Source organism: Perognathus longimembris, chromosome 2 (assembly GCF_023159225.1).
Source record: "Perognathus longimembris pacificus isolate PPM17 chromosome 2, ASM2315922v1, whole genome shotgun sequence".
Taxonomy (NCBI): Eukaryota; Metazoa; Chordata; class Mammalia; order Rodentia; family Heteromyidae; genus Perognathus; species Perognathus longimembris.
In genome coordinates this window covers 130,400,271-130,427,393 of record NC_063162.1, presented here as the reverse complement: position 1 = coordinate 130,427,393, position 27,123 = coordinate 130,400,271, and the positions used below count along the sequence as shown (strand labels likewise).

Here is a 27,123-nt window from a genome sequence, read left to right as displayed (position 1 = left end):
CATAAAATTATTACTAAAAACAAAGGTACTTCCTAGAATGAAGAGCAGTTAGACTGTGTCCAGACCTGTATGTGTGCATTGAAATGAACTCAGTTTAGGGAGGAAGCCAGCTATTAATTAAATTAAGCAATCAAAATATAAATGTATACGTTATAAATACGACTGTATAAGTTTGAACTTAAAAATTAATCAAATCTCAATGACTTAGAAAATTAACTTATTACCAGTGGACCTACTGACTTACCTCTAGTGGAAATTTTTGCCCTTCTAAACTATGTTCTGATCCATCAGATGACATATTGCATTTTCCCCAGTGAAAAGTTATTTTGCTCGCTTTGAACAGTACTTCTGAAAGTCCTCCACTGAGACGGTAGTCATTCGTGAGATTAATTTCCACTAAAGCAAAACAAAAACAGTAAAATTAAATTTCTAAATATCAAAATTATAAAAACTTTGAACAAAATCTCCCTCTATTTCAGCTGCATTCATAGACTCACTTATTTGACAAATTACTAAAAGAGAAAGTGTTTTTGACTCTGAACTCTGTAGTCGGAACAATATACTTACTATACCTCGTTGTAACAATGTCAAAAAAAGTTGAAGACCATAACTACGATATGACCCTTACAGCCAATGACACCCAAATGACAGCCAATCCACCTGCCCTGTTTAGTGTCCTGAGATTACCATACCTGCAAAATTCTTCTTCCCAAAGTTATTTGTTGGTAATTCAAGACAAGATAAGGAGAGAAGAAGGGACAGAGGGATGAAAACAGTCTTCCCCTTGGCCTGCTCCTATTCTCAGCCTGTTGCTTGCACCCATAAACCACCGTCACCTGATTCTTTTGTCCTATCTCCTTATCTCTCCTGGTATCATCCCAGACATCATTGGATCTGTGTCTAAATTTATTCAATATTTTAAAATTTAAGTCATTACATTTTGCATGATTTTTGTTTAGAAAAGTTTCAAAAGAAGGCACTTAACAAAGGCTTTCTAGGAAGGGTTTAAACCTTTAAGCTTCCTATGGAAAAGCTAACTATATGATTTCTTGAATTCCATTTAGAATTATTTTTCCATATCTACATATTTAAATAGCATGGTAAGGATTAGCAAAGCCCAATGTACAATGCCAAGACATGAAAATCTTAATAAATAAGTGACTGAAGAGTAATGGAGATAATAAAATACATTATCTATAATTACATTATCTTGACCACATCTTCAAGTGATGAGATGCCTTGTTTTATTACTAAAAATATGACCTGAATACATTGCACAAAATATTTTTAACATCTTATCCAAATTTCTAATGTTCTATGTACTATTTGACATATTCTACTAATAGCTTCTATTCCATCCTTAGAACATTAGTCAAAGATAATTAAAGTGAACCTTGCTAAACATATGCTTGGCCTGAGAAACATGTCAAAGGACAAATAGAATGCAACCATTTTACCTGTTTTCCCAGTGTTATGGATGAATGTGTTTTCCAAAGAGCTTTTATCCCAGTTCTGAAATTTAAGTTTCTTAAGGTTCACATTTACTTGTGTAAGATCTTCATCAATGTTGATAGGTGATTGTTTTGGGCTATTACATGTTGGATATTTCTTTCCCCAATTTTTCTGATTAAGTGCTCCTAGGGAAAAAAAAAAAGATAAAAATGTCTGTCTCTTAAGTTGATATGTGAAAGTGGGCTTTTAAGTTATAAAGTACTTACTACACGATACAAAATAGACATATGTTTGGGGAAATTAAGATATAGTCAAGTAAATTCACAAGAAACTATATTTAGATTTACATCCTGGTTTTTAGTAGGAAATACTCTAAGTAGAGCAATCATGCCAAGTTTAGGTCAACAATGTCTTGCTTCAGCCATCACTTTTCTCTACACCAATAGGAAACCAAGTTGTTATGTAGGGTTGAGTCTTAGCCTAGGGTTTTACATGGTATAATTATTTCAGTTGCAATCTAAATTGTATAACCCCTTCAGACCTAATATTACCCCCTACCACAGAATGAAAACCAAATCAAACTTCTACACAGAATTTCATTAATAGTGAAGTGAATTTCCATTTGTACCCCCAAATAAGATTATATTGCTTTAATTTCACCCTTATTGAGGTCATGAATAAGTGTGTTCTACTAAAAATTCAATTAACGTGCACCGTTTGTCTCTCTGAGCTTGCCTTACCTCACTTAATGTGATTTGTTCAAGGTCCATCCATTTCCCTGCAAATAATATTATTTTATTCTTTATAAGGGCTGTGTAAAATTCCATTATGTATAGGTACCACATTATTTTTGGATCCATTGTGGGGCATCTAGGCTGTTTCCACACCTTGGCTATTGTGAACAGGATGGCAATTAACATGGATTTGAAGGTGTCTTTATCATATCCTGGCTCATGATGTTTAGAGTAGATGTTCAGGAGTGGTGTGGTTCGGTTATAAGGAATATCTATGTTCAGTTTTTTAAGATACCTCCAGATTGTTGTCTAGAATAGTTGTACTAGTTTACATTCCCACCAACAGTGCAATAGGGTTTCTTTTTCCCCACATCACTGCTAACTTTGGTTCAAATTCACAATGCTAGCTAATCTCACTTGGGTGAAATGGAATGTCAAAGTTGTTTTAGCCAGGGATGATGAGCATTTCCTCATGTGTTTCTTTGCCATTTTTAATCTCTTCTGAGAAGTCTCTTCTTAGCTCTCTTGTCCATTTAGTGATGGGTTTATTAAGTTTGGGAGGGGTTAGTTTCTTGAGTTCCTTGTATATATTAGATATTAGGCCTTTATCTGATATATTGCTGATAAAGACACTTATGAAAGGGAAGTATACACTACTTGTGGATGGAGATGGGAGGGAGGGACTGGGAGAGAATGAGGGAACAGATGACACTGTGCAAAGAAAATGCATTCATTACCTTACTCACATAATACTAATCCATCTGTGTATTAACAATAAGAAAAATTAATAATAAAAAGAAATGCACTTTACCTGACTTATGTAATTGTAACTCCTCTGTGTTATAATAACACTAAAACACCTTTATAAATAAATAAAATAAAATATTTGAAATATTGTGAGTCAAAGTCTTAAACTTCTCTCTTGTTAAATGCTAGCATTTTTTACTGTCATAAAAACAAAATAAAACAGTAGCATAGTTTTCAGTTGATGGAATTGTTTGAGAAAATGAGTATGGGTTAGGCCAAGACTTTACATGACTGAGACTTAAGGAACTTATCAGTAAATGCATCTATAGGACAACCCTCAGTGATGTCACTTTTGTGAAAAGAGAGGCCATGAGGACTACCTCAATGGAAGATCTGTCTCATACTGTAAGCTACTTCTCATACTTTGACAAAGCTAATTTGCAAAATTTATCCTTGGAAAGAAAAGAGTAATTAGCCATACCATAAAGGTGTGGATATAGTCAGACAGATCTAGCAGCTATCAATAGGTGCTGAAAACTTATTTTGAAATCTGGGTGTATTCCTAGAGAGTGTTTGAGTGCAATGTGCTTTGAATATGCATAATGATGCATGTTGGCTTCCAGGGATAGTTTTATCAACACATCAATGATACGGTGCTTTCTCTTGTAAGGAACTTTGGCATATGGGCAAAAATCACTACTTAGTTTGGTAGCATCAGTGTGAGAGAAGCAGAAAGGAACTGCAGCATCAATAAATATCCTTTTGATTGCTGACATTTGCAAAGACAGTACAATAATTCCCAAGCATACTTAGGAATAGTCGCACAGTTGCAATGTACAGAAGCACAAGGCTTAAGTAACACTGAATGCGATGTACAAGCCTCTTTTCTGTCATATCTCATGATCTTCTTAAATAAACCTACATATGTAGATTCTAAATTGCGGCTCATACTTACTCATACCCAAAATGAAACTGTGAATTGCTGCTCTGAAGAAAGCTCCTTTACCATCTTTTGAATTTAAATTTATTCAGAGATTTCTGTTTCTACTTCTCAGCAAGTCATGCTGTGTCTCCCCTCAAAATCTATCTTGTGTCAGATTGCTTATCATCTCTACCATGACCACTGTAACCCAAGCCACTGTCATCAATTGCCAACACACTGCTACTTCACAAGCAAGGCCATCTAAGAGACTGTTAGAAAAGTTGGATCAAACAGACCACTGGAAGTCAGAATTTCCATTTAACATAATCCCTAGGAGATTCATATACATAAATGTCCAGAAGCAGTGGCTTGGGTATGTCCAGTGATTCCCAACTTACATTTTTTGTCCTTTCCTCCTTTCAAAATCCTGGTCCTCTGTATATGGGATGGAGCTAAAAAAAATTCCGCCATTACTACTGCAAAAATATTAAAACCAATCTTCCTATGCTCCAGTGTATCTGCCCTGAAATACCATTTAATTAAAGCTGCACAGACCTGATGAGATCATGGGAGGGGCATGTCCTTCTTTTGGGCACACTCCATGACAAAGATGATGAGAAATCAATGTTGTGATTATGCTATAAAAGAGACTCAAAGTATGATTCTCCTGTTGGCTTTGAAGAAATGAGTTTCCAGGTTGTAAGCAGCCATGTGGCTAGGAATGTAGATTCAATTCTAGGAGCTGAGAGTGCCCTAATCCCAATCAGAAAAAGCAGACAAACCAGGAATCAGAGTCTTACCACCTCTATGAACCAAATTTCACCACCACACTAAATGAGTGTGGATGAACACCCATGGTTCAGTTGGGACAACTTGATTTCAGTGACACGTGCAAAGAACCCTACTCCTGACTCTCAGAAACTGTGAGACAATGACGGCATTGTTTTAAGTCACTATATATTAATAATTTGGTATGAAGTGAATTTAATCCAACAAAATTCAGAATTTAAATTTTTTTTTTTTTTTTTTTGGCCAGTCCTGGGCCTTGGACTCAGGGCCTGAGCACTGTCCCTGGCTTCCTTTTGCTCAAGGCTAGCACTCTGCCACTTGAGCCACAGTGCCACTTCTGGCCGTTTTCTGTATATGTGGTGCTGGGGAATCGAACCCAGGGCCTCATGTATACGAGGCAAGCTCTCTTGCCACTAGGCCATATCCCCAGCCCAGAATTTAATTTTTAAAATGGTATAAGCAGCTCACATGTCCCCTCATGACTTAAATCCCTCCAGTGCTTGTCCAACTCACTGAAAATGAAATATAAAGTTCTTAGCAGGGTTGACAAAGCCTATATGCCACCAGCAACATTGTCCCTGCTACCACTCTCTATCACTCTTGCTAACTACTCTGATATAGCCATACTCTCTTCCTTTTTAGTCCTAGAGCATGAAAACATGCGGCCTCTCCTGATCCTTCTTCAGCAGATGATTGAAAGGCTCAGACAACTTGTTCTCAGGCTTCAGTTGGGTCTTTGCTCAAATGTATCTTTCTTTCAATGGTCTTTTTCCTTCAGTCTCTCTCAAAGCCTTATCCCTTATCTCTCCTTTCTGAATACATTAACTTTACTTATTGTTTCCATACTGTAGGATGTGTAAAATATTTCTCGGGTATACTAAGAGTTCAATAAGTAACCTCTCTATCAAACAAACAAGAAACGGTGATGTCTTTTGCTGTATATGTCCAAAGTCATGGAGGATCAAACATGATGTAATAAAAAAGAAGCAACTTAACCAATTAAAGAAACATTTCTAAAGTCAATTGTATGTTTCATTTGTTTCCACTGTTACTTGACAATTGAGTTGAATAGTTCCTGTTAAACACGGAGGAGGTAACAAGTTATCCAAGAAATGTACCCACTGCCTTACGTATAAAACTGTAACCCTTCTGTACATCACTTTGACAATAAATAAAAAATTTTAAAAAAACACGTAAAAGCAAAAAATTAAAAAAGAACTGCAAGAATGGGCTGAAGTCTCAAGTCTGTTGTAGGATGTCTCACTGCATAAGAGAACTGATGATTTCATTCAAGGAGAATGAGAATTACAGAGTGTGGACTCTATTTAAAAAAAATCATTGGCTTACATCATGATTCCTAGGGTCAGTGTTGGCTCAAAATCCCTTCTAATCTTTTATAATTAAGAAGCAAAGTGATAGATGACAGAATAAGGAAAGTGATTTATAATCCTGGGGGGAAAGTAAGATATTATTTGATTCTAGCAGAACAAAGAAAATACCAGCAAGCTAAGAATGGTGTCTATGCTTTATTCTAGGCTTTCCTGTCCACAGGCTCAGCAGTTACAGCAACAGCACACAGCATAGCAATCTAACAAGTACTTGGGATGCTGGCCCATCATAGCATAGCAGCATTAGCTTTATTGTATTTACAGCCTCACATACTACCCACCTTCAGCCTGTCCACAACCATTCCTGATTATATTCCCACTAGACAAAAGAGCATTTGGCAAAATATGGCCTACAGATTATCTAAGATAGAACATTCATAAATGACTCAAGGTTACATGAATATCATGAACCACCTGAATTACATTCCTTGTGAAGTCTAGGTCCAAAGTCTTCTGAAAATTAACAGTGAGGATCCCTAACTCCATTTACCCATCATGATTTCTTAGCAGGAAAGACTAATAAATAGATAAAGAAAAAGGTCAGAAAGCATAAGAACCTAAGTTTCTTATCATCAGCTATAGAAAACCCAAGGGAAGTAAGCTAATCAAGCATTGAATATAGAAATGAAACAACAGTTACAGAAGTATTAATCCTGCTTGCCTGCTTTTAATAATAAAACATTAGACTAATCTCATGCTTAAAAACTTTTCTATAACTTCTCAACGTTTTTTATTGGATAAATTGGAGGCCTCATTCCCTGTAGTGGTTAAAAGTCTAGGGCTGTGCATCTGAGAATGCAGGTGTAAAGAATTCATTAGCATTAAACTGAGTTTTATTAGTGAATGTTTCAGAGGGGTAAATTAGGACCCTGACTGAACAGTTGCAGAGTGATTCACTGAAACAGAACTGCAGTGTAGTCAATGGTAGCTTTAGAGAAGTTTAGGTAAATTATTCATTTACATAAATGTGCAGCATTCTTTCATCCACTCATCAAATCACGTGAATTAGTACCACCCCTATACATTTCCTGTGTCTTTTTCTATTGGAGCATTCAAGAGATGCACTTTGTCCATCAAGTTGTTTATTTCCTCTACATGCTGTTGCCAACTCTGAGTCTGACATAGAGCAGAATCAAATGAAATGCCTGGGTAATAACTTTTGTGCATCATATGAATGTATTCAATTATTTGCCTACCTTGTACTCTCTATTCCAAGTGGAATGAGAAGCAATTGCAGATACTCTAGGGGACACACAAGAGTTCAAAGTTGTTTGCTTGCTTGCTTATTACATCCCAGAAAGATGAGTTGTGTTAAATAAATATGCAAATGCCTGAAAGAGTAAATATGATGGAAATTAAAGAGGCATAGCAAAGCTCACTAATGTAGGTCTTAAAGAATGGATTTCCACAGAGAGAGGATGCAGAGCCTGTCTGGATGAGCACTGAGCTACTGCAAACACACAGTAGCAGAAGACTGCAGGTGCCAGTGGCTGGTGCCTCTAATCCTAGCTCAGGACCAGAGGACTATGGCTTGAAATCAGTCCAAGCAGAAAAGTCCATGAGACCGTATCTCCAAAATAACCAGCAAAAGATAGGGTTGAAGGTATGACTCATGTGCTAGAGTGCCACTTAAGCAAATTGAGTAAGCACAGAAATGCTGAGGCCTTGAGTTCAAACCCAGGTATCACAAAAGATAAAGAGCTATTGGCAGTGAATGACTTGGATCCAAATTTTAGTTTATTCAAATACAAAGCAAATAAACATAACAATAAATAAATAACAAATACAGTAATGTCTATTATTTTACACTGGAATTGTAGCATATAATTTAAATCTTCAGGAAGACAGGAAGGTGATTTATTCAAGAAGATGTCTTTCAAGGACACTAGTTAGCTACAAATGGTGGCACAAAGGGTGATCAAATGCAGCAGTGATACTCACTAGACACTATGTTGAGAATGAACTATATAACTTATGGGGGAAGGGGGAAAATCTGGGAGAAAATGAGGGAAGAGGGGACACTGATCAAAAAGCAATATACTCATTACCTGACTTACATAACTGTAACACCTCTGTACATCACCTTCAAAATAAAATTCTATCTACCTACCTACCTATGCATCTATCTATCTATCTATCTATCTATCTATCTATCTATCTATCTATCTATACATACATACATAATTGTCTTGAATGAATCTACAAACTGCAGGTACTAACGATCATTTAGTGATTAAATGTCATAGTAGTAAAAGACACTGTAGTGAATTAGTGTGCCTATCTCTAGTTTTAGCTAGAGAGAGAGTTTTGAAGCTAGTTGGTAAATGCTGGTAATGTCTACTCTTAATGCTCTACTGAAAGAAGATGCAAAGAATCTCAGAGAGAGAGAGAGAGCCTCGTAGCCAAGAATGCTTTGGCTTCTATCATCTGGCCCAATGGGGATGCTTCCATGAGGATAGTAGAAAACCTTTGCAAGTCTGGTTAAAACACCCAAAGGATGATAATAGAAGGTATACGCATGTTAGGAAGTTCTGGCATGAATGTATGAATGTTCCTATGGTAGTATGATATTTAAATATTATCAACTGATATTTATGACATATACATACACACATATATGCTGAGTTGACCACACACACACACACACACACACACACACACATACACATACACACACAAATATATACTGAGAGAGACTAGAAATTTTACATATTTCTTTCTTTTGCCATCTTACATTTAAAATTTTAAAGAGAGTAGTAAAGCCGAGACTTCAGTGTTTCTGTTGCTCTAGAAAGTTATCAAATAATCAAATTTGGAAGAAAAATCAAAGATGAAACTTAACAAGTCCCAGAAAATACAGAAAGTTCATTTTCTCTAATCCTCTACTGACAAGCTATACCAATTCTTAGTAGAAGAGAAGGCTCAGAGATTAGATGACTTTGTGATTAATGTTATGCACTTGATATATACCTGGCTATGCATAAATGAGTCACTGTTTTCCATTATTCAGGATTTACTGAACAGCTACTTCAAGGTAGCAAATTTATAACTTAGTTTTTAAAATCATTGAGTGCTCAGTGATTTAAAATCATTGAGTGATCATCAACAGTGATAGGTTTTTTAATGTGATTATTAAACAGCTTGTCCACTACTACCTCTAGGCTTTCTGTTTCCTGAATCCTCATCTATCTTTAAAATAGTTTATGGCAAGATACTCACATATGCATATTAAAAACATGAACAATTTCTTTTGAATTTTTTCTAACTTACTTTGAATGATAATGTCAAAATAGAAGTGTTTTCTTATAACTAGCTCTGGTATGTAAGGTGATCATTTATTTTACAAATATTTTATTGAGGTACTCCATTAAATTGGGATGTGTTCCTAATCTTTAGGGGGCTAAAAGAAAGGGAGACTTGTAACTCAAATGTTGTAAAAGCCATTGGTAAGAAACTATAGAAGGGAAACATTTCCATAGATTTGAATATACAGTAACTTGTGTCTACTTTATTCAGTGGAAGGCAGATTTCTTAAAGTCTATTCAACAGAGTTAAGCTTCTTCATAAATCTGTTTCTGAGTAGCAGATACTGAGAATTGAAGCTAGATGAGAAGTTACAGAAATAGTAAAGATATCTTGAACATGCACTAGTAATGGAATTGACAGGGATGGAAAGGCAACTAGGATTTTGAGCCAAAATAGCTAATATCTGAAAAATCTGGAGGCCTAGCTGGCATATTTTATACTTTTTTTGATCAACTGCTTAGCTAAAGAGAACAGCATTGAATAAATAAGTTGATCAACTACATCTAGTATTATAATTAGTGTATATCCTCTCTTTGCTTTTCAATGGCATCCAGTAAAGGGGGCAGGTAAATGAATTTACTTGTTAGGAATAATGAAGACAAACAGCACTTCACAACATATTTCACAAAGGTAAAAGGAAATGGGATCACTCAAAAGGACAAATTCCCTTTTAAAGCCCTCCAAACAGGTCTCAATGAGGATAGAGAATTTAGTTCAATGGAGCACAAATTGCATTTCATGTGTCACATTAGGGATATTTCAGTAGGCACACTAAAAGGGAAAATATGTTTAGAATCCAGAAGGATAGCATTATCATGACAGTGCAATTTACTTAAAGCTGAATTTGCCTTCACAAAAACAGTTCTAACGAAGGATAAAGTATCAAATCTAAAAGACCAACACCTTGTCACTGCAACATCTTAATTCCATTAATTTTAGTCAGAATCCCTGTCAGATAGAAAAAAAGAAAGCTCAAATTAAGTGATAGTTTTCTGAGAACTTTGTGTTGCTTTTAAATCCAAATAATTCCAACAGAAATTCATTACACACAATACATAATTACTAACTGAAATGAAAACCGGGGGGGGGGTGGTAATTCAGTAGTTGAAACTGGTGTAATGTACTTTTTACTCTTGTCAACACATATTAGTGAGTTCTGTGATTATATTATCATTTTTATTAGTAAGCAATTAAATTTAGCATATATTTTAATGCAGCAGAACAATCAATATGGCTATAAAATAAACTATTTAAAGCTGCATTTAAATCTTTGCATTCTACACTTCTTTTAAAATGTAATGTAACCTGTTAATGGTTGTTTGTAAATTTTTTTTCCTTTCCAGTTGTGGGACTTGAATTTAGGGTATGGGCACTGTCTCTAAGCTCATTTACTCAAGGCTAACACTCTACCCCTTTTAGTCACAGCTCTACATACAGTTTGCTGGTGGTTAATTGGGGATAAGAGTCTCACAGGGACTTTTCTGCATGGGGTTGACTTAAAACCACGATCCTCAGATCTCAACCTCCTGAATAGTTAGGATTACAGGCATGAGCCACCAGTGCCTGGCTTGTAAATAATTCTTCTTCTTCTTCTTCTTCTTCTTCTTCTTCTTCTTCTTCTTCTTCTTCTTCTTCTTCTTCTTCTTCTTCTTCTTCTTCTTCTTCTTCGATTCTAAGCTTACAGAAATGAAGTTTTTTTAATGACCTGTTTGAGAGAATGGTGCCAATATCCCATTCATACTGAGTACTTCACCCTATGTTTCCTAAACATGAGAATGTTTTCCGACAAAATTGCGGTACAATCATAGTCAGGGAAATTACTAGCATCAAAACCCTGGTATCTTCAAGTCCTAATATCTTGTTCAGATAATTACCAACATGTCTCAATAATATTCTTGATGACACTAAGGTTCTTTTTGGGTAACGTATTACCTTTGGCTGTCATGTCTCTTTTGATCTGAACTAGTTTGCCTTTTTCCTTGACTTTCACGATGGTGACAATTTTGAAATCTATTTTATTTTACCAGCTACCACACACTTTGTTTGTTTCCTCATGGTTATATACTTTTGTGAGAATGTCTTAAGAATGATGTCCTTTCCTTCTCATCCTGTCTTAGTGGTCCAGCTTTCCATGTTAACTAAGTACCAGCAGTAATGCTGATGCTTGAGCATGGGCTGAAAGCAGTATCAGTCTCTCTTTTCCACTGCAACACTATATGTATTCTTTGCAATGAAAAAGTATTTTATGAGGAGGTGATCTAAGGTTATGTCAAAATCACATTCCTTATCAAATTTATCCTTTTATTTTCTTAATTTATATTCATTTGAACTTTCACGCTTCCTATTTGATGTGCTAGGATACAACTCCCTTATTTATTGAAGCTCAAAGGGACCTTTCCTCTATTATCAACTCTTTTCAAGAAATAGCATAGGAGCCATGGAGTCATGACATCCTCTTTTAGTCTTTGTGTAGGAAATCAATAGTTTCTAGTTCCCAGGGAGGCCTTGTAGTCACTCTTCGTGTCCACTGCGGTACTAACCTTTGGATCCAGAAAAGGTTCTCATGTAGGAGGATGGTCAGTCAGCTCTTTCCTAGGGTCACAGTGAACTGTTTGAACAGGTCCTGACAACTGTGGAGATAATCACTAGCCCCTTCTCCCACTTCTCCAGTTAGAAAGGAGACCTCTTGGCTTGATTTTAGAAACAGTAACCTTTTCCTCACTCACACAACAATGGGACATGAGTACTTCTCAGGCTCCGGTGACATTAGCAACTGACATTAACACCTATGGCACCTGCAGGGAGGGTGGGGTGCAGAACTTTTCATGCATAAAGGAGATGTCCTCATCAGCCTATGATGTACTTGGAATCCTGCCCTAAAGATATTTGGCTGTGTTTTGTTAATTTGTGATAATAATCTGACTGAAAATCACAATCTGCTTCTTACAAACCTTTGAGAAAAGGACCCAGTTATTGAGTCTAATATTCTTCCCAGAGTGGTAAATAGGTGTTTGCTTGGTTTGGCAGTCTTGGGTTTTGGACTTAGCTTGCTAGGCAAGCACTCTGCCAATTGAGCCATGATCACCCCCCGACCTTTTCTCTTCAAACAGAGTTATTCATTTATGTCTATATAGGCCTAGACCATGTCTTTCCTATCCTGCTTTTTAGTGCTTTGAGAGGCTGTCTCCAAAACTCTGCTACCCAGGCTCTCATTGAATCATGATCTCAGCCTCCTGAGTAACTGGGATTCCAGGCATGAGCCACTGTGTCTAGCTAAAGGATGTTGTTTTTAACTTAGAAGGCATATCTCTTGGTGGCAAATAAGGGAAAGAGAGCTCTTCCAGCACTGAACAGGGATTAAGGTGTTAAACTTGGCATGCTGCCTCTAGGGTGTGGGTCAGATTGCAATAGAGTAGGTAGGGCTAGTTGCAAGTAATAATGAGACCTAGGATGAGGCCAGTCATCTTTCAGGTATTCACTATATAGAGCAAACCATTCTTACCTCCAGCCTGACTAGGGATTTTCACATAACCTGAAGACTTAAAATGATGCTTCCTAAGATGAAAATGAAGGTCTTAAACTTTAAAGTTTGATACTGTGCAATGAATACTACTTATATGAAATGAGAAAATTGCTTGGACTTGGTTGTTTTATAGTTTATTTTGATAGCAATGTTTTAACCCTTGTAATTTTGGAATAGTTCCAGAGGATAAAGTACAAAATGACTATGCTTAACATTCATGAATTATAATGCGTCACCATGAGTCATTTCCTTTCTGTGAAGATAGTTTCAAAATCCATGGAGAAACAAAGTCTCCTTTCCTTCCTTCCTTCCTCTTATCTCTCCCCCTCCCTTATACTTTCCCTCTCCTTTCTCCTTCTTTCCTCCCTCTCTTCATTCATTCTTTTCTCTTTCCTTCCTTTCTTTCCCTTCAATATCAGGTAGGAGTGCTCAATTAAGATGTCCCGAATGAAAAAAATGATAAAATTATTATGCAACAAACTAAGGCTCTAATATTCATTATAAAATTTTCCAACAAGACCTCTGCTAAAGTAATGGGAAATGAACAACTATAGAATTGTTCAAATCTATCTCCAAAGCCAAGAGGCTAATTTTTTAAGCAGCTTAATGATGATGAAAAAAATGTTTTGTTTGTATATGTAGCAGCAAAATAATTTGTTTTGTTGGTGTGACAATGACTGGTTTACATGGTGAAGGAAGAGGTGACACTGATCAATATGCATTGCACTTATCAACTGATTGGTTGAATTGAACCTCCTCCAAAAGTGATGAAAAATAAATAAACTCAAAATTGCTTTCAGAGAAAAGAATGAATAACACTTCTCACCAAACAAATATCCAGAACTACCTCTATTCTATTCTGAAACTTGTGAAGGTACCATTATCTACATTACTAGCAGCTACCCACATTTATATTAACAAAACACAGTTTAGGAGGTACATATTATTGGAGTTTAGAAATGTAAAACAATAAGAAGGTAAGCTACAAATTTGATATTACAGAAGCTATAATCTTTGGAGCCAAAGAAATAAAGATAACTTTTTACAGGACATGGAAGAGAATCTTTCTTGGGAATGGCTAGGGGAATAAATAAGCAAGAGTAATGCAAGCAAAAGCTTGCTGGGCTGGGAATATGGCTTAGCTGTAGAGTGATTGCCTACCATGCATGAATCCCTGGGTTCAATTCCTCAGTACCACATAAACAGAAAAAGCCAGAAGTGGTGCTGTGGCACAAGAGGTAGAGTTTTAGCCATGAGCAAGAAGAAGCCAGGGACAGTGCTCAAGCCCTGAGTTCAAGCCCTAGGACTGGCCAAAAAAAAAAAAAGCAGCTACTTTGTTTGTGATCCTTTGGGTAAATGACCAGAAGTGGGGTTCTAAGGCTACTAGCTCAACCATGTTCATTGCAGCATTATTTACCATAGCTAAAATATGGACCCAACTCAGATGCCCCTCAGTAGGTTAATGGATCCAGAAAATGTGATACACACACACACACACACACACACACACACACACACACACACACACACACACACAATGGAATTCTATGTTTCCATCAGAAAGAATACCATTGCCCCATTTGTAAGGAAATGGAAAGATGTGGGAAAAACTCACATTAAGTGAAGTGAGCCAGACCCAAAGAAACATGGATTCCATGGTTTCCCTCATTGGTAATAATTAGTATATGTCTAGAACAGTCCTAGTAGAGGATCACAATAGCTCAATGGCTATGTACATATGCTCATAACAGATAATGCTCAGTGAAATGAACTCCAAGATATGAAAACAAATGGTTTTTCTTTGTTTTTTTGTGGCTTTTAATGTACTGTGCAAAATTATTTCTTTTTTCTTTTGTTTTTCTTTCCTATGGTTTATCCCCTGTTGTCACTCTATTTAATTTTGGTACTTTGGGTATTGTATATATGTTTATCTGAATTAGGGAAGGGAAGGGGAATATCAAAAGGGTGACAAAAAGGATAAAGGGTGAACCAACCCAACAGCAATGTTCACAAGATAATATATTGGAAATTAACTGTACAACTTGTGGAGGAGGGTGTGGAGGAGGTAGGAGAAAAATGAAGGAGGGGGGAACAAGTTTGATAAGAAATATAGTCACTACCTTATGTATGTAACTGTAATCCCTCTGTATATCAACTTAACAACAAAATTAATTAAAAAAAAACCTGATTGGCTAAAGAAGGAATCCCACTACGCCTACCTAGGCTCCATAAAGATGGGGAAATTAATGCACAGTGCATTAAGAACTGTCCAAAATCTTTCTGCATCTGTTTGTATTTCTGACTCACCTTTTCATTCATTTTTGTAAATTAGGGACAAAAGTTGTGACTGACCTCTATTCTAGGCAATAGAGTATTTGGTTCCTCAGATCAGAGCAGCATTACCTGGGTATTCATTACTTGGGAAACCTGCAAACCCCACCTTATATTTATCAAATCAAAAACTCTGGAAATCAGCCCTAACCATTTTTCTTATCCAGTCATCTCTCCAGAATTTTTTTTTTAATCTGACATTTAGGAACCACTGCTGTCAGTCATACAACATCTCTAATGTTCCCCTTCATTCATTTTCATGCTAAATGGAATGTTGGTAAGTATATGTATATTTTACAGAGGGTTTTCATTGTAATTTTTTCATATAGGCATCTAGTAAGCTTTGATTATACTTAGTTCCTCTGTTACTCTTTCTTATCCTACCCTCCTTTTTTATTTTTTACAATTTTAATGGATTTCATTATGACATTTTTTATATGTCACAGAACATGCTTTAATCAAATTGTGATTGGTCATGTTAACTTTATTTTTAGTAAAGGGATAAACCTGGGCAGTAACTCACACCTGCAATCCTAGTTACTCAGGATGCTGAGTTCTGGTAGATCATGAGTTGATGCTCTCCTAGGGAGGAAAGATTGCTAGACTCTAAAGTAAACAGCAAAACACAATCCTGGAGGTGTACATGGCTCAAGTGGTATAGTGCCAGCTTAACACATGTCGGAGTTCAAACTCAGTGCTGCCAAAAACAAAGGAATTTTAAAAAGGATGAATCTATAAAGATATAATAGTATTTTAACTAAGAAAATGGTAGTCCTCACTAACATAATACTTTGATGTCATGAAAATAAAAGCACTTATATACAGGTAATGACAGAAAGCTTAATGTGTCTTCTCATCATATAAAAACGTGAACTATACAACTAATAAACTTCAGAAGTAATTCTAATGTTACAAACATAATGTGTAGTTTTCCAGTGATAATATATAAAATATAATCCTAATGCACAGGCTTTAAATCTACTCCAAAACAGTCCAAATATGATGAAAAAGTCTACATATAACTACTTGGCAAAGTTTAATATTTATCTGGCCAACAGCTGCAAGCTGTTTAATTGCTTAACATTAGGAAATTGGATAGTGGTGTGATTATCTATTTAAGGCCAAATATTAATTAGGATCAAATAAATATAGTTCCTTAGATCTCTGTGGTATCTAATCTATATAAACATCTTGCAGTGATAACTCATAAATGATTAAAATGAACGCTAGTGACATTAGAGGATTCTGAGTCATATGCCAGAACTTAATTTTCTACCCAATTTACTTTTAAAACTGCTGGTGGCATAACAACACATCAATGAGACTCAAATTTTAAAAATCAAGCTTTCTCTTTGTGCTCAAGCATAAAGAAGCAATCAACATAAATGAAAGGAATAGAAGAGTTATTCTAATTTCCCCAAATTCCTATATTTCTTGGGTAAAGGATCATAATTAAAAGTCACAGAGCTTTCTCCCTGAACATGCCCTGAAATCTCATAAACATACCCTGAACTGGCTTTCTTCTTTTTCTCTGCAGAAATTAATGATATAATTATTCTGAAAGCAGCAATATGGAGTGAGGCTGCTCTCCTCTTTGCATGAGCTCTTCTCTTTGCATAAAATCAAGCTCTTTCATGCGGATGGAGACTCACTTAGAGAGTGGTGAACTGGAGGGGGGAATCCTTTAATCAGGTTAGTCCACTGCCCGTCAATTTGAAGAAAGCATTGAACTCAGGGGTTGAGTTTCTCTGAAACAACTGAAGGGTACATCCAAGCTATAGGTTTACCTGAATAATTGTTCTGACTTCTTAAAAACTTACGCATTCTGGTAAATGATGCAGAAAATGTGACTGAGTTGGCAGTGATTCAGACAATCAGCTATGAGAAATTGATTCTCACTGAGCTGGGATAAGCATCCTAGACTTTTGAAATGAGTGCAAAGTAAGGATATTGCCCCACAGCAGAGAAGAAAATCAAGCAAGTGCTCGTGGTAGAATCCTGTCTAGATCAAGTCTGTGTAAAATGCAAATGTACAACATGGCTCTTTTTCTTTAATAGACTATTATCTATTTCCACACTAATTAGAATTCATTACCTACTTGCGTGATTAATAAAGCTTTCTAATTTCATTGATTGGTAAAAATAATTCACTTGGTAAAGCCAAGAGGAAATAGTGCCAGGCAAAGCCCCTCAGTTGTATAAACAACTAGTCTCATTACAACGAAGAGACAGGAAGAGCCAGAATATTTTCTGAGAGGAAAAGAACTTGTTAAATCACCCTTAAAATAAAACCTAATTCAACTGAATCTATTGTATAGTACTAAACAGACATTTAAGTTCCCTTTCTCCCAATTCAAATGGTGAAGCAAATACACAAGGCAAGATGAAAATCAAAGGTAGCCACAATTCCACTTCCAAAAATGACTGCTTAACCCATTCCCTAAAAATATGCACTGATTAGGCCAAAAGTGACCATATCATACACTTTAGAAAATGCGTTGCAATTAGCATTTTTAATATTTGCACAACAATCTGAAACGCAGCAGCTTCATGCTTTCATGCTTCCTATGTTACAGAGGCAAAAGCTGCATAAGTAACTGTAAGAATGCATAGAGGACAGACTTTTGGGAATTAAGACCCAGATTTAAGTTCCACACCCTTGCTCACTTTATGATTTGGGGTCAAGTGATTCATGGCTCTGTTTCTTACATCTGCAAAATGAGAACACAGTACTTGACAGCTTGGTTCATTCATGCATATGAAGAGTTGCTGAACACATAGTGTAAGGCCACACTGGGGGAAAAAGAACATGAAGAAAGCGCACAGCCAGTCACCTCTCGGTGTTGTCAGGGGAGAGTACGTGTCAGCGAGGCGAGAGAAAATCTTTATCTGAAGAAGGGCACACGGCTGGTGTCCAGGCAAGATGGCTAAAACCAGGTAGAATTAGGAAGTCTGTCTTTCAAAAAAGGTTGGAATAGCAGCTAGCAGGGGGATGAACCGCATGGTAAGTTGGGACCATATCATTAATGCCACATGGCATACTCTACACTAAGGAATCTACTGTTTCAATTCTGTTGGTAATAGGGAGTCATTCAGGGGAAAATCTGTTATAAGACAAGTCCTAAATATATTTATCTGGCTTTAAATCATGATTGCAATATCCACTCTATGTCAGGCCCTATTCTAAGTGGTTTACATGTACCAGTTTACTTAACCATGGTAGAGCCCTGTAAGGTACATTATTATGGTCTAGTTCTTTTTTACAGATCATAGAACTAGACAAAAGAGGGAGACGCCCAAAGTGGAGCTTGGTTTTGAAGTTAAGCAGTTAAGAGTCTCTAACTCCAGAGCTTCTATTCCTTCTTACCACAGGAACTAGTGAAAGAATGCATACTGCTACATTATCCTGCTACATTAGAATGTGTTCAAGGCAGTAATTATTATCTGTTGGTGAACTCTCTACAAAGATGTACAAAGAGTCTTGCCTACTTTAAATCATTGTTTCCTTTGGAGTAGGTAAAACTTCCCCTTCTCTGTTCTTTTGGACTCTTTCACGATTTTTTTTGCCTTGAATAATTAAAATATTGACTTAAAATCATGCCCAGCATCTCCTAAATACAAATGTCAATAACTCAAAGTTTCAGTATCACCCAGGATTTGGGATAGAGTAAGGAAAGTAGAAAGGATTGATAGGGCCACAAGAAACTTGCTGCATAACATTTTTTAAAATGTTTTCTACAGGGCTGGGGATATGGCCTAGTGGCAAGAGTGCTTGCCTCATATACATGAGGCCCTGGGTTCAATTCCCCAGCACCACATATACAGAAAATGGCCAGAAGTGGAGCTGTGGCTCAAGTGGCAGAGTGCTAGCCTTGAGCAAAAAGAAGCCAGGAACAGTGCTCATGGCCCTGAGTCCAAGCCCAGGACTAGCCAAAAAAAAAAAAAAAAGTTTTCTACAGGAAGAACAAGGAAAAGACAGGAATATGGTAATGTTTCCACTTCAGGTCTTAGCATCGCTGCTCCATTTGCCTGAGACTAACTTAGCTCCTATTCCCAGTTTAAATTTCCCTTTCCAGAAAACTTCCCTGAACCCTTTAAGATACCCATGGACTCTTAGATCTTGTGTTATTATCACTATCTACCACTGTGATATGCTTTGTAAAAATCATATTTTGTTATGAATATTATTTACATACTTGTGGTTGTTTTATTCATTTCTGCATCTCCAATGTCAAACACAGTGCCTGGACCATGTTATAAATTCAAAGAGCACTGGTTAAACGAATGAGCTCAACATTAAACCTTTGTCAGAGAGTATGCGTACTGTCAGGGCAATCAATAAGAAGATGTTAACTCCCTCATATTCTCATACAGGTTCACCAAACATCTCAAAATATCTGAGAGATTCATGCAGCTTACCTTAAAGAACAAACTTAGAGGCCTTGGAAATGGAAAAATTATTCATAATTTGTGAAAAAACACCCATATGACAGTCTCATCCATCTCAACTTTCTAGACATGCTCATTAGGAAGAGTGAGGGAAGGGGTATGTAGGGGAGAAATGGGTGAGAGTGTTGACAGAAGTGACATTGATCAAGATAGATTGTATTCATAAAGTGCTTTGTTAAATGGCAACTCCTTTGTACAAGTACTTAAAGATAATAAAAATTTAAAAATGAAAGGAAAGATACGTAAACGTTGGAAAATAAGGCATGTTATCCATACCCCCTCCAAAAAAGAAGAAACAATTTGAGCCTAGAAATGGCATATTAAAGGCTTGCTACACCACTAAGAGTTTCCCATATGTAAAAGACACCTAAGCCACTCATATTTTCTAGGTGGGACTAAAATATGTTCAATTTCCAAATGGCAAAAGGCAAAAGGCAGTCTTTCAGGTTTTCCTCTCAATATGCTAGGACTTACTCTGTATCCACTCAGTTATTTATGGTTTTTATATATTTTTTTTTTTTTGCAAATAGGATTGGGAATGGTCCCCTGAAAAGATGGCATTGTTAGTCAGAATTCCTTCCAGGTGAAGTTAATCCTGTATCCCAGTGACACGGGAGGAAATACAGCAGTAATTACTAAATATGTATTGAGTACCTATTGTATGTGGGGCTCTGCTATAGACATCAGGATACAGTGAAGAAAGCTGGCCTAATAGAAGATTATATTTTCTGTTGTACCATCTTGGCTTAGATGGAAAATACTGCCTAGAAAGAATCCTAAAAAATATTACTATGATAAATGCAATGAAGTAGCAGTGCGTGGATCAAGAGGCCACAGGGATGTCAGGGAAGATAATTACAAGGGTAAGGATGACTACAAAATTTAAAAAGAGCCTTAATTCTTCCAGTTGAAAATATGAAAGTGATTTTTCCCTTTCCTTTCCTTAGAGCATTTACTTCAGAAAATGGATCATTGTAAGCATTTTCTCCTCTTTTTGAAATTTATATCAATCCTTTTGAAAATTAGGTAAGCCTTACATGGGTTTAAAATCCAAGGTGTCTTTTGCAAGGATTCTGGAGCCATGTTTTCGAAATGCAGACAGCTAGGAAGTTGGTGCTACATTCTGTAGGTGCCCAGTTCTCACTTCTACAGCTGTGACTCCCGTAAAGATGTTTGTTTTTTCCTCTGTATAAAGTCAATAGCAACACAGGCAGTCATTCCACTTGCTAGGTAAACTCTGGATGACCTGTGTGATCAAAGTTGCTGTGAAGTCCTTCTACATGGGAGCTTGTTATTGTTTCTCTTGAGAACGTGTACGCAATGAGCCATTTCTGTTGACTGCAGAAAGGGGAGAGCTGCTATCCTGACTTTGCAATCTCTTAGTGGTATTATTGCCTGTGAAGACTGCCACTTGTGTTTATTGCTTTTCTCATACTAAAGCTGTTTGCTGTTTCTACTGCCTTTCTATAAAGAACTTCTGGTTTTTATATGATTTTATTTTTAATCAGTTTTTCTTGACAGAAGACATCAATGTTAGTTAGGAGGATAAAATTCTAGTTGTTCTTTCATATATACACATATTCACAGACATGATTCCTAAATGGACATATTTTAATAATGAGAAATAAGTGAAGTCATTTTCATTACAGGGTAAAGCATATTCTAGACTGACATTTATGACCCCTATGATATGCTTAAGATAATGACTTAGATCTACATGCTTCATAGATCCCAGCATTGAGATAAATTGACCAAAGAAGTAACAGACTTATTCCACGCAGGGTCCTCTGCCTGAGAATGGTCTCTCTCTATTTGCCATCGCGAGATAGTAGATAAAATTGATCCATATAAACAAGAATCTAACTATAAGTCCAAAATGTTGCTTTTTGCCCCAAACCATCAATTGGCACATGACCATGTGAAGCTGTTCAATTGACTGGATGCCTTTTGGACTCCTCTAGCCTGTTCCACCTGCCTGTCTCGCAATCTCTAGCATCTGTGTCTTCTCATGTGCACTTATTTAAGAAAAAGTTCCGATGTGCCGGGCTAGATTTACCTCCCCTGGTGCGGGGATGCTAAGCTTACTCCCTTATCAGTGCTCCCCTTTTCACCCTCTCCCCTGGGCACCTGACCAGCAGGTGGCCAAGGCAGAGCGAGGGACACGGGCTAGCCTAAGGTGCACGTGGCCGAACGAGATCCCCTTTTCCTCCCTCCTTACCCACCAAGGAAGCCAGGCACAGACGGATCTCGGAGACACTTCGGAGAGCAATTCAATTTAATCGGGAGGGACTCACAGTAATATAGTAGTGATGACGAGGACTGAGCATGAGCTGGCGATAGGCTGGTGAGCTTGTCCATCCAAAAGCAGCTCCCAAGGACCTCCCTCATGGGCTAACGTCACTTCCCATAGTACCGCCCTGTGGGCAAGGCCCACCAAAAAGGGAGCACACTTGCTCGCTGGCGCAAGGTGGGGGATGGTCTCAAAGCTACCCCTTCTGTTTCCAGACCCAGAAGGAGATAGGTGTAGCTCACTTCCACACTGCCCCAGGGATGGGGGAAGGGCGGCATCTCGGGAGCGCTCTCCTCGCCCTTCCCCCCTTAAGGCCAAGATGAATCCCCAACACCGATGGTGGATTTTCTTGAGCTCTTTTGCTTACAAGACACAGAGATGCAGGGATTTAAGAGTGAGGGATGCTCTGGATGGTGAATGAACCATTTGAATAGCCAGGAGCATTACCCAAATCCTATTGGCACTAGGCTTTTTCTGTACTCAGTTTCTGTTGCTTGGATCCCCCCATCACTATGGCTGTTCTGCAGGCATCTCTATTGCCTTTGCCTAGGATCTGGCTTCTATCACAGCCAGTATCTCCACATTATCACATAATAAATCCATGGCACTGGTATAAGCAGGGTCTAAGTTTCCTTTTCCTCCCTTGGAAACCTAGGATTATGCAGTCTGAGGAATGGACCTCGGTAGATATTATAGATATACCAAAATATTCAGATAGGATGATCCCAAAATAGTCTATGACAGTTTAGATGGTGGTGAACAGAGACCATAAAGAACTTTGATGAATCCCTGAATTCCAGCCAGGAGAATCCTTCCTCCAGTGCAGTTAAGGGGTCTGTTAGTTGAACAAAGCAGAATAACTACATTACTAAAGCAGAAATGTGGTTTCATAGACAGCAGGATAGACAAATAGATAGATAGATAAATAGGTAGATAGATACACAGATACATAGATACATAGATAGATACACAGATACATAGATACAAAGAAAGATAGACAATCCCCTAGGAGGTAGAGGAAATAAAATCCACCAGTTATAAACATATTGGAATGTATTTCAAAATCAGCTTTGGGATTCAATCGCTAAAACATTTCACTTAATAAAATATTCTGAATCTAAGAAGTGAACCATTTACATAGTTTTCATCTTTCTGCTCTTCCAAAAATCCTTCGTTTAAAAAGATTACCATATAGATAACAGAATTACTATATAGATAACACAGGAAAGTGAAAGGTAATAAGTTTTAGCCTTGACTTTTATTAATACATAAAATACAAGGGTAGCAAAGGTCAACCTTAAAATTATTGTGATGGTTTTTTGTCTGAAGAGTTTAACAGATTAAAGTAAATTTGGTTGAATCCTATGAGCTAATCCCTAACCTTAGATTTAAAAAAATTAACCATGTCCTTTATTTTTTCTCTTCCCATTTGCTATATCTATGCCACGGTCACCCAAGTAAAGAACATAAAGTGAAATAAAGTTGTCCAGTAGAGAAACAGCACAATGCACCTAGACACAGAGCCTGAAATGTACTGAAATGTTACACTGAAGGAGAATCAGCCAGGTCTTTTCATGAGCTACACAGACTTTCATTAACTGAGGACTCTACTAGATGCTATCTGCAGGTTGGCTAGGAATCCATACTACAGCATCAATACAATTTTAACCATTCAGTGGCTGCTCTGATCTGAATCCAATGCCCCCCACAGTTCATGTGTTAAATGTTTGATCCCTAACTGTCAATATTATTTTTAGTGGTGCTGTAAGCTTTAGGAGGTAAGAGAACAGGAAATGGACCATAGGAATATGACAAGGTTATACCTGTTCAGGATCCCTGCACCTCTCCTTGCTTCCTGTCTGCATGGGGTGAGCAGCTACTGTGTTATATTCCCACCAAGAACTTCTGCCTTCACTACAGCCCCAGAATCAATGGAGTCAAGGACAATGGCCTGAAACTTCTCAAACCATGAGCCAAAACACATTATTATTAAATTGCAATGCTGTTCTACAAATATCTTTTTTAAAAAATGAATCCCACATTAAGAGACATTTGCATGCAGAATTTTAAAGCAACATTTTAGTTTTAATAAAAATCATATGCATCTATTTTTTGAAATGTGTATATATTGTTCCCATGAGCTTATTCACATATGAACCACCTCAACAGTGAAGCCCTGCCAACTAAGCAAGATTTGGTAAAAATAGGTTTGATTCATTTAATTCAACCCTATTCAGCCCCTATCATTACATGTAGCACCAGCATCATCTCTCAAGAATATAATTCTTAGGTAAACTGTTTCAATTTTGTTTCTTTCTTCAGTACTGATGATTAAACCATGGGCCTTGTCATTGTTAACACTGTACTTCTTGAGCCACTTCTCCAACCCTTCTGTTTGTAATGTTGTATATAAGAGTTTTATTCTTTACCCAAGCTAGTCTTGAACTCACTGTCTTTCTTCCTCCACCCCATAAATATTTGAGATTATAGGTGTGACCACCATAACTAGCTTTGTTATGGTGATCTTTAAAAAATACACAGATAATAGGAAATATCTGTCCATAATATACATGCAAGCAGTGCTAAGTACTTCTAATTCCTCTTGCAAGATTAGTGGATGTGTCCAGGCTTGTTCAAAAGGTTTGGACTCAGTTAAGGCACTGACAGAAAATAATCCAATTGGATTTGTGACATATAGTCCTTGCTCAAAGCATTTTCTTCTGACAATGAGAACCATTTATCTAATCCACAGTCAACCAGGTAGGCATTATTAAAACGTTTTCACAGATGAGCAAACTGAAATGCAATAGTTAGCAGCTTGATTAGTCTTAGGTCTATGCTGATGACAGTCTGACACAGCCCAGGCTGTGCTCTGATTGTTATGCGTGATGCCTGGTCACCGAAAGACAGCCATGCAGAGACTTCGGTCCCGATGGGTAAAGACAGCATTTTATGGATGCTATCTAACTACCTTGGGCATCTTAACTAAAACTAATCCAGATTAAAAATACTGTGTGTCCATGTTTCTTTGGGTCTGGCTCACTTCACTTAGTATAACTTTTTCCAAGTCCTTCCATTTCCTTACAAATGGAACAATGTCATTCTTTCTGATATAGGCATAAAATTCCATTGTGTATATGTACCACATTTTCCTGATCCATTTGTCTACTGAGGGGCATCTATGGCCTCCCTTATTGGGAATAATTAGTACAGGTTTAGGCAAGTCATAGCAGAGCATCACAAGGCCCAATAGCTATACCCTTATGAACACATAAGATGATGCTAAGTGAAATGAACTCCATGTTATGGAAACAATTGTTATATCACAGTTGTAACTACTTTCAACGTCCTATGTGTATCTGTAGCTTCTATTATTGATGATTTTCTTGTATCACCTTCCTGTGGTTGTACCTACACTATCTCTGTAATCTTATGAGTATATAGGAAACCGTGTTTACTGGTATTGGAAGTAGGAAATTCAAAGGGAATACCATATTTGAGAGACACAGGGTAAAAAAAGAGAAACAACTACAAAAGCAATACTTGCAAAACTGTTTGGTGTAAGTGAACTGAACACCTCTGGGCGGGGGGAAAGGAAAGAGGGGGAGGGAAGGGGGTATGAGGGACAAGGTAACAAACAGTACAAGAAATGTATCCAATGCCTAACGTATGAAACTGTAACCTCTCTGTACATCAGTTTGATAATAAAAATTTGAAAAAAATACTGTGTGTTAGATGATTTGTCAAAAAGAGGTTTGTGTCCAATGTAACTGCATAACAAGACTAAGATCCTGTTCTTAGAGTCTCACCAGCTTCCAGATTCAATTTCCAGGGGGACTATTAACAACTGGCTGGTACTTTTCTCATGTCTCTCTTCCATTCCTATGTAAACACATGATTTTACATAGGAGTAGGATAATTCTATAAGTAGGATTTTAGAGTTGGACTATTTTTTGTTGTTGTTTGTACTCCTACAATGGTGGAAATGGAAAAAGAACCAACCTGTTTAATGTATGGAGTAGTGAGTCTCAGAGGAAAATGAAATATGTTGAATGTGTATTCTATATTCCTGAGGGGAAAAAAAAAACACCTGTACAAACCAGAAACCCATTACTACTTTACATGGATTCAGTTTTTCTTTGAGTTGAGTCTGGCCTACTTTTTCCTAAGAATAAGAAAAGACTAAAACAAACTATACTCAAAACCAAACTCCAAATCATATGCTATCCAACCTCATATTATAAATCCTTTACTTTCCTGAGAGTGAAAAGACGTTATATTTTAGGAAAGAGAATCAGTTCTGTACTTATAGCCTACTTCATCTTGGAGAAAATCAAGCCAAGTTTAGCAGTGATTCATGTGTGGCCACAAGCTGTCGTATTTCCTGACCTATGCCCAATGTACTGTTTTGTGAAAATATCAGTTTTATGGGTATAAGAACACTTGAGAATAGATTAGTGCAAAAATTCCAATTCCATGTTGCCTTAAAGAATGCTAAAAAAAACCCAATATGATAAATCTTGTGAGTAGAGGAGACAAAGTTTATATTTCAGTAGAGATTACTTCTAAGACTGGAGCAGTTTTTAGAATGAATTGATTTCTGAAACTTTTATCATTACTTGAAGTTGTAATTAAAGATCTAACAAGTGAAAGGAAGTTTTAACACCTATGATAATCTTGATTTGATGTATTTGTGATATTAAAAAAAACACAATGACTTCGGATTTTTCTTTGTTTTGATACTGTCATAAAAATGGAACTGGGAAGAATGAAATTCACTACACAAGAGCCTTAAGTGGAATGAATAGTGGTGACACCCACAAACCTCCAACTCCCTCTTTTGTTAGTGTGACAATACAACTTCAAAAATGATACTGTTGACTGTTGACCAACCCTGTCATTTCTTAACATAATTACAGCATCCATCCTAAATGAAAAAGTGTTTTTAATCTACGTAAAAGCACAATTAGAAGAGTAATCTTCATTAACCTCTGTTTCTCCACCCATCTAGTACTCAGTAGGGATTTGTATTGCTACTACACCTATTATAATTGTGTATGTATAATCGTTGATAAACCTGAGCATAAGAGATTCCATTGAAATAATAATTGATGTGTCATATATTTAAAATGACTTAGGTAGCATGATGAATGGTCTATGGAAAGATGTTGTGATATACTTACAATTGTGTG

General features: G+C 36.9%; 1 protein-coding gene across 5 annotated transcripts in view; it reads right to left on the bottom strand.

Annotated features, from left to right (window-relative positions):
- Positions 1-27,123, bottom strand: part of Ptprz1 (protein tyrosine phosphatase receptor type Z1) — a 143,340-nt gene that overhangs the window by 70,992 nt on the left and 45,225 nt on the right. For all 5 annotated transcript variants that reach the window (XM_048340128.1, XM_048340129.1, XM_048340131.1 and 2 more), the window contains exons 3-4: positions 1,458-1,637; positions 245-396 (exon numbers count right to left, since the gene is read on the bottom strand). In XM_048340128.1, coding sequence (XP_048196085.1) covers positions 245-396; positions 1,458-1,637 — 332 coding nt within the window. The remainder of the gene's footprint in view (positions 1-244; positions 397-1,457; positions 1,638-27,123) is intronic.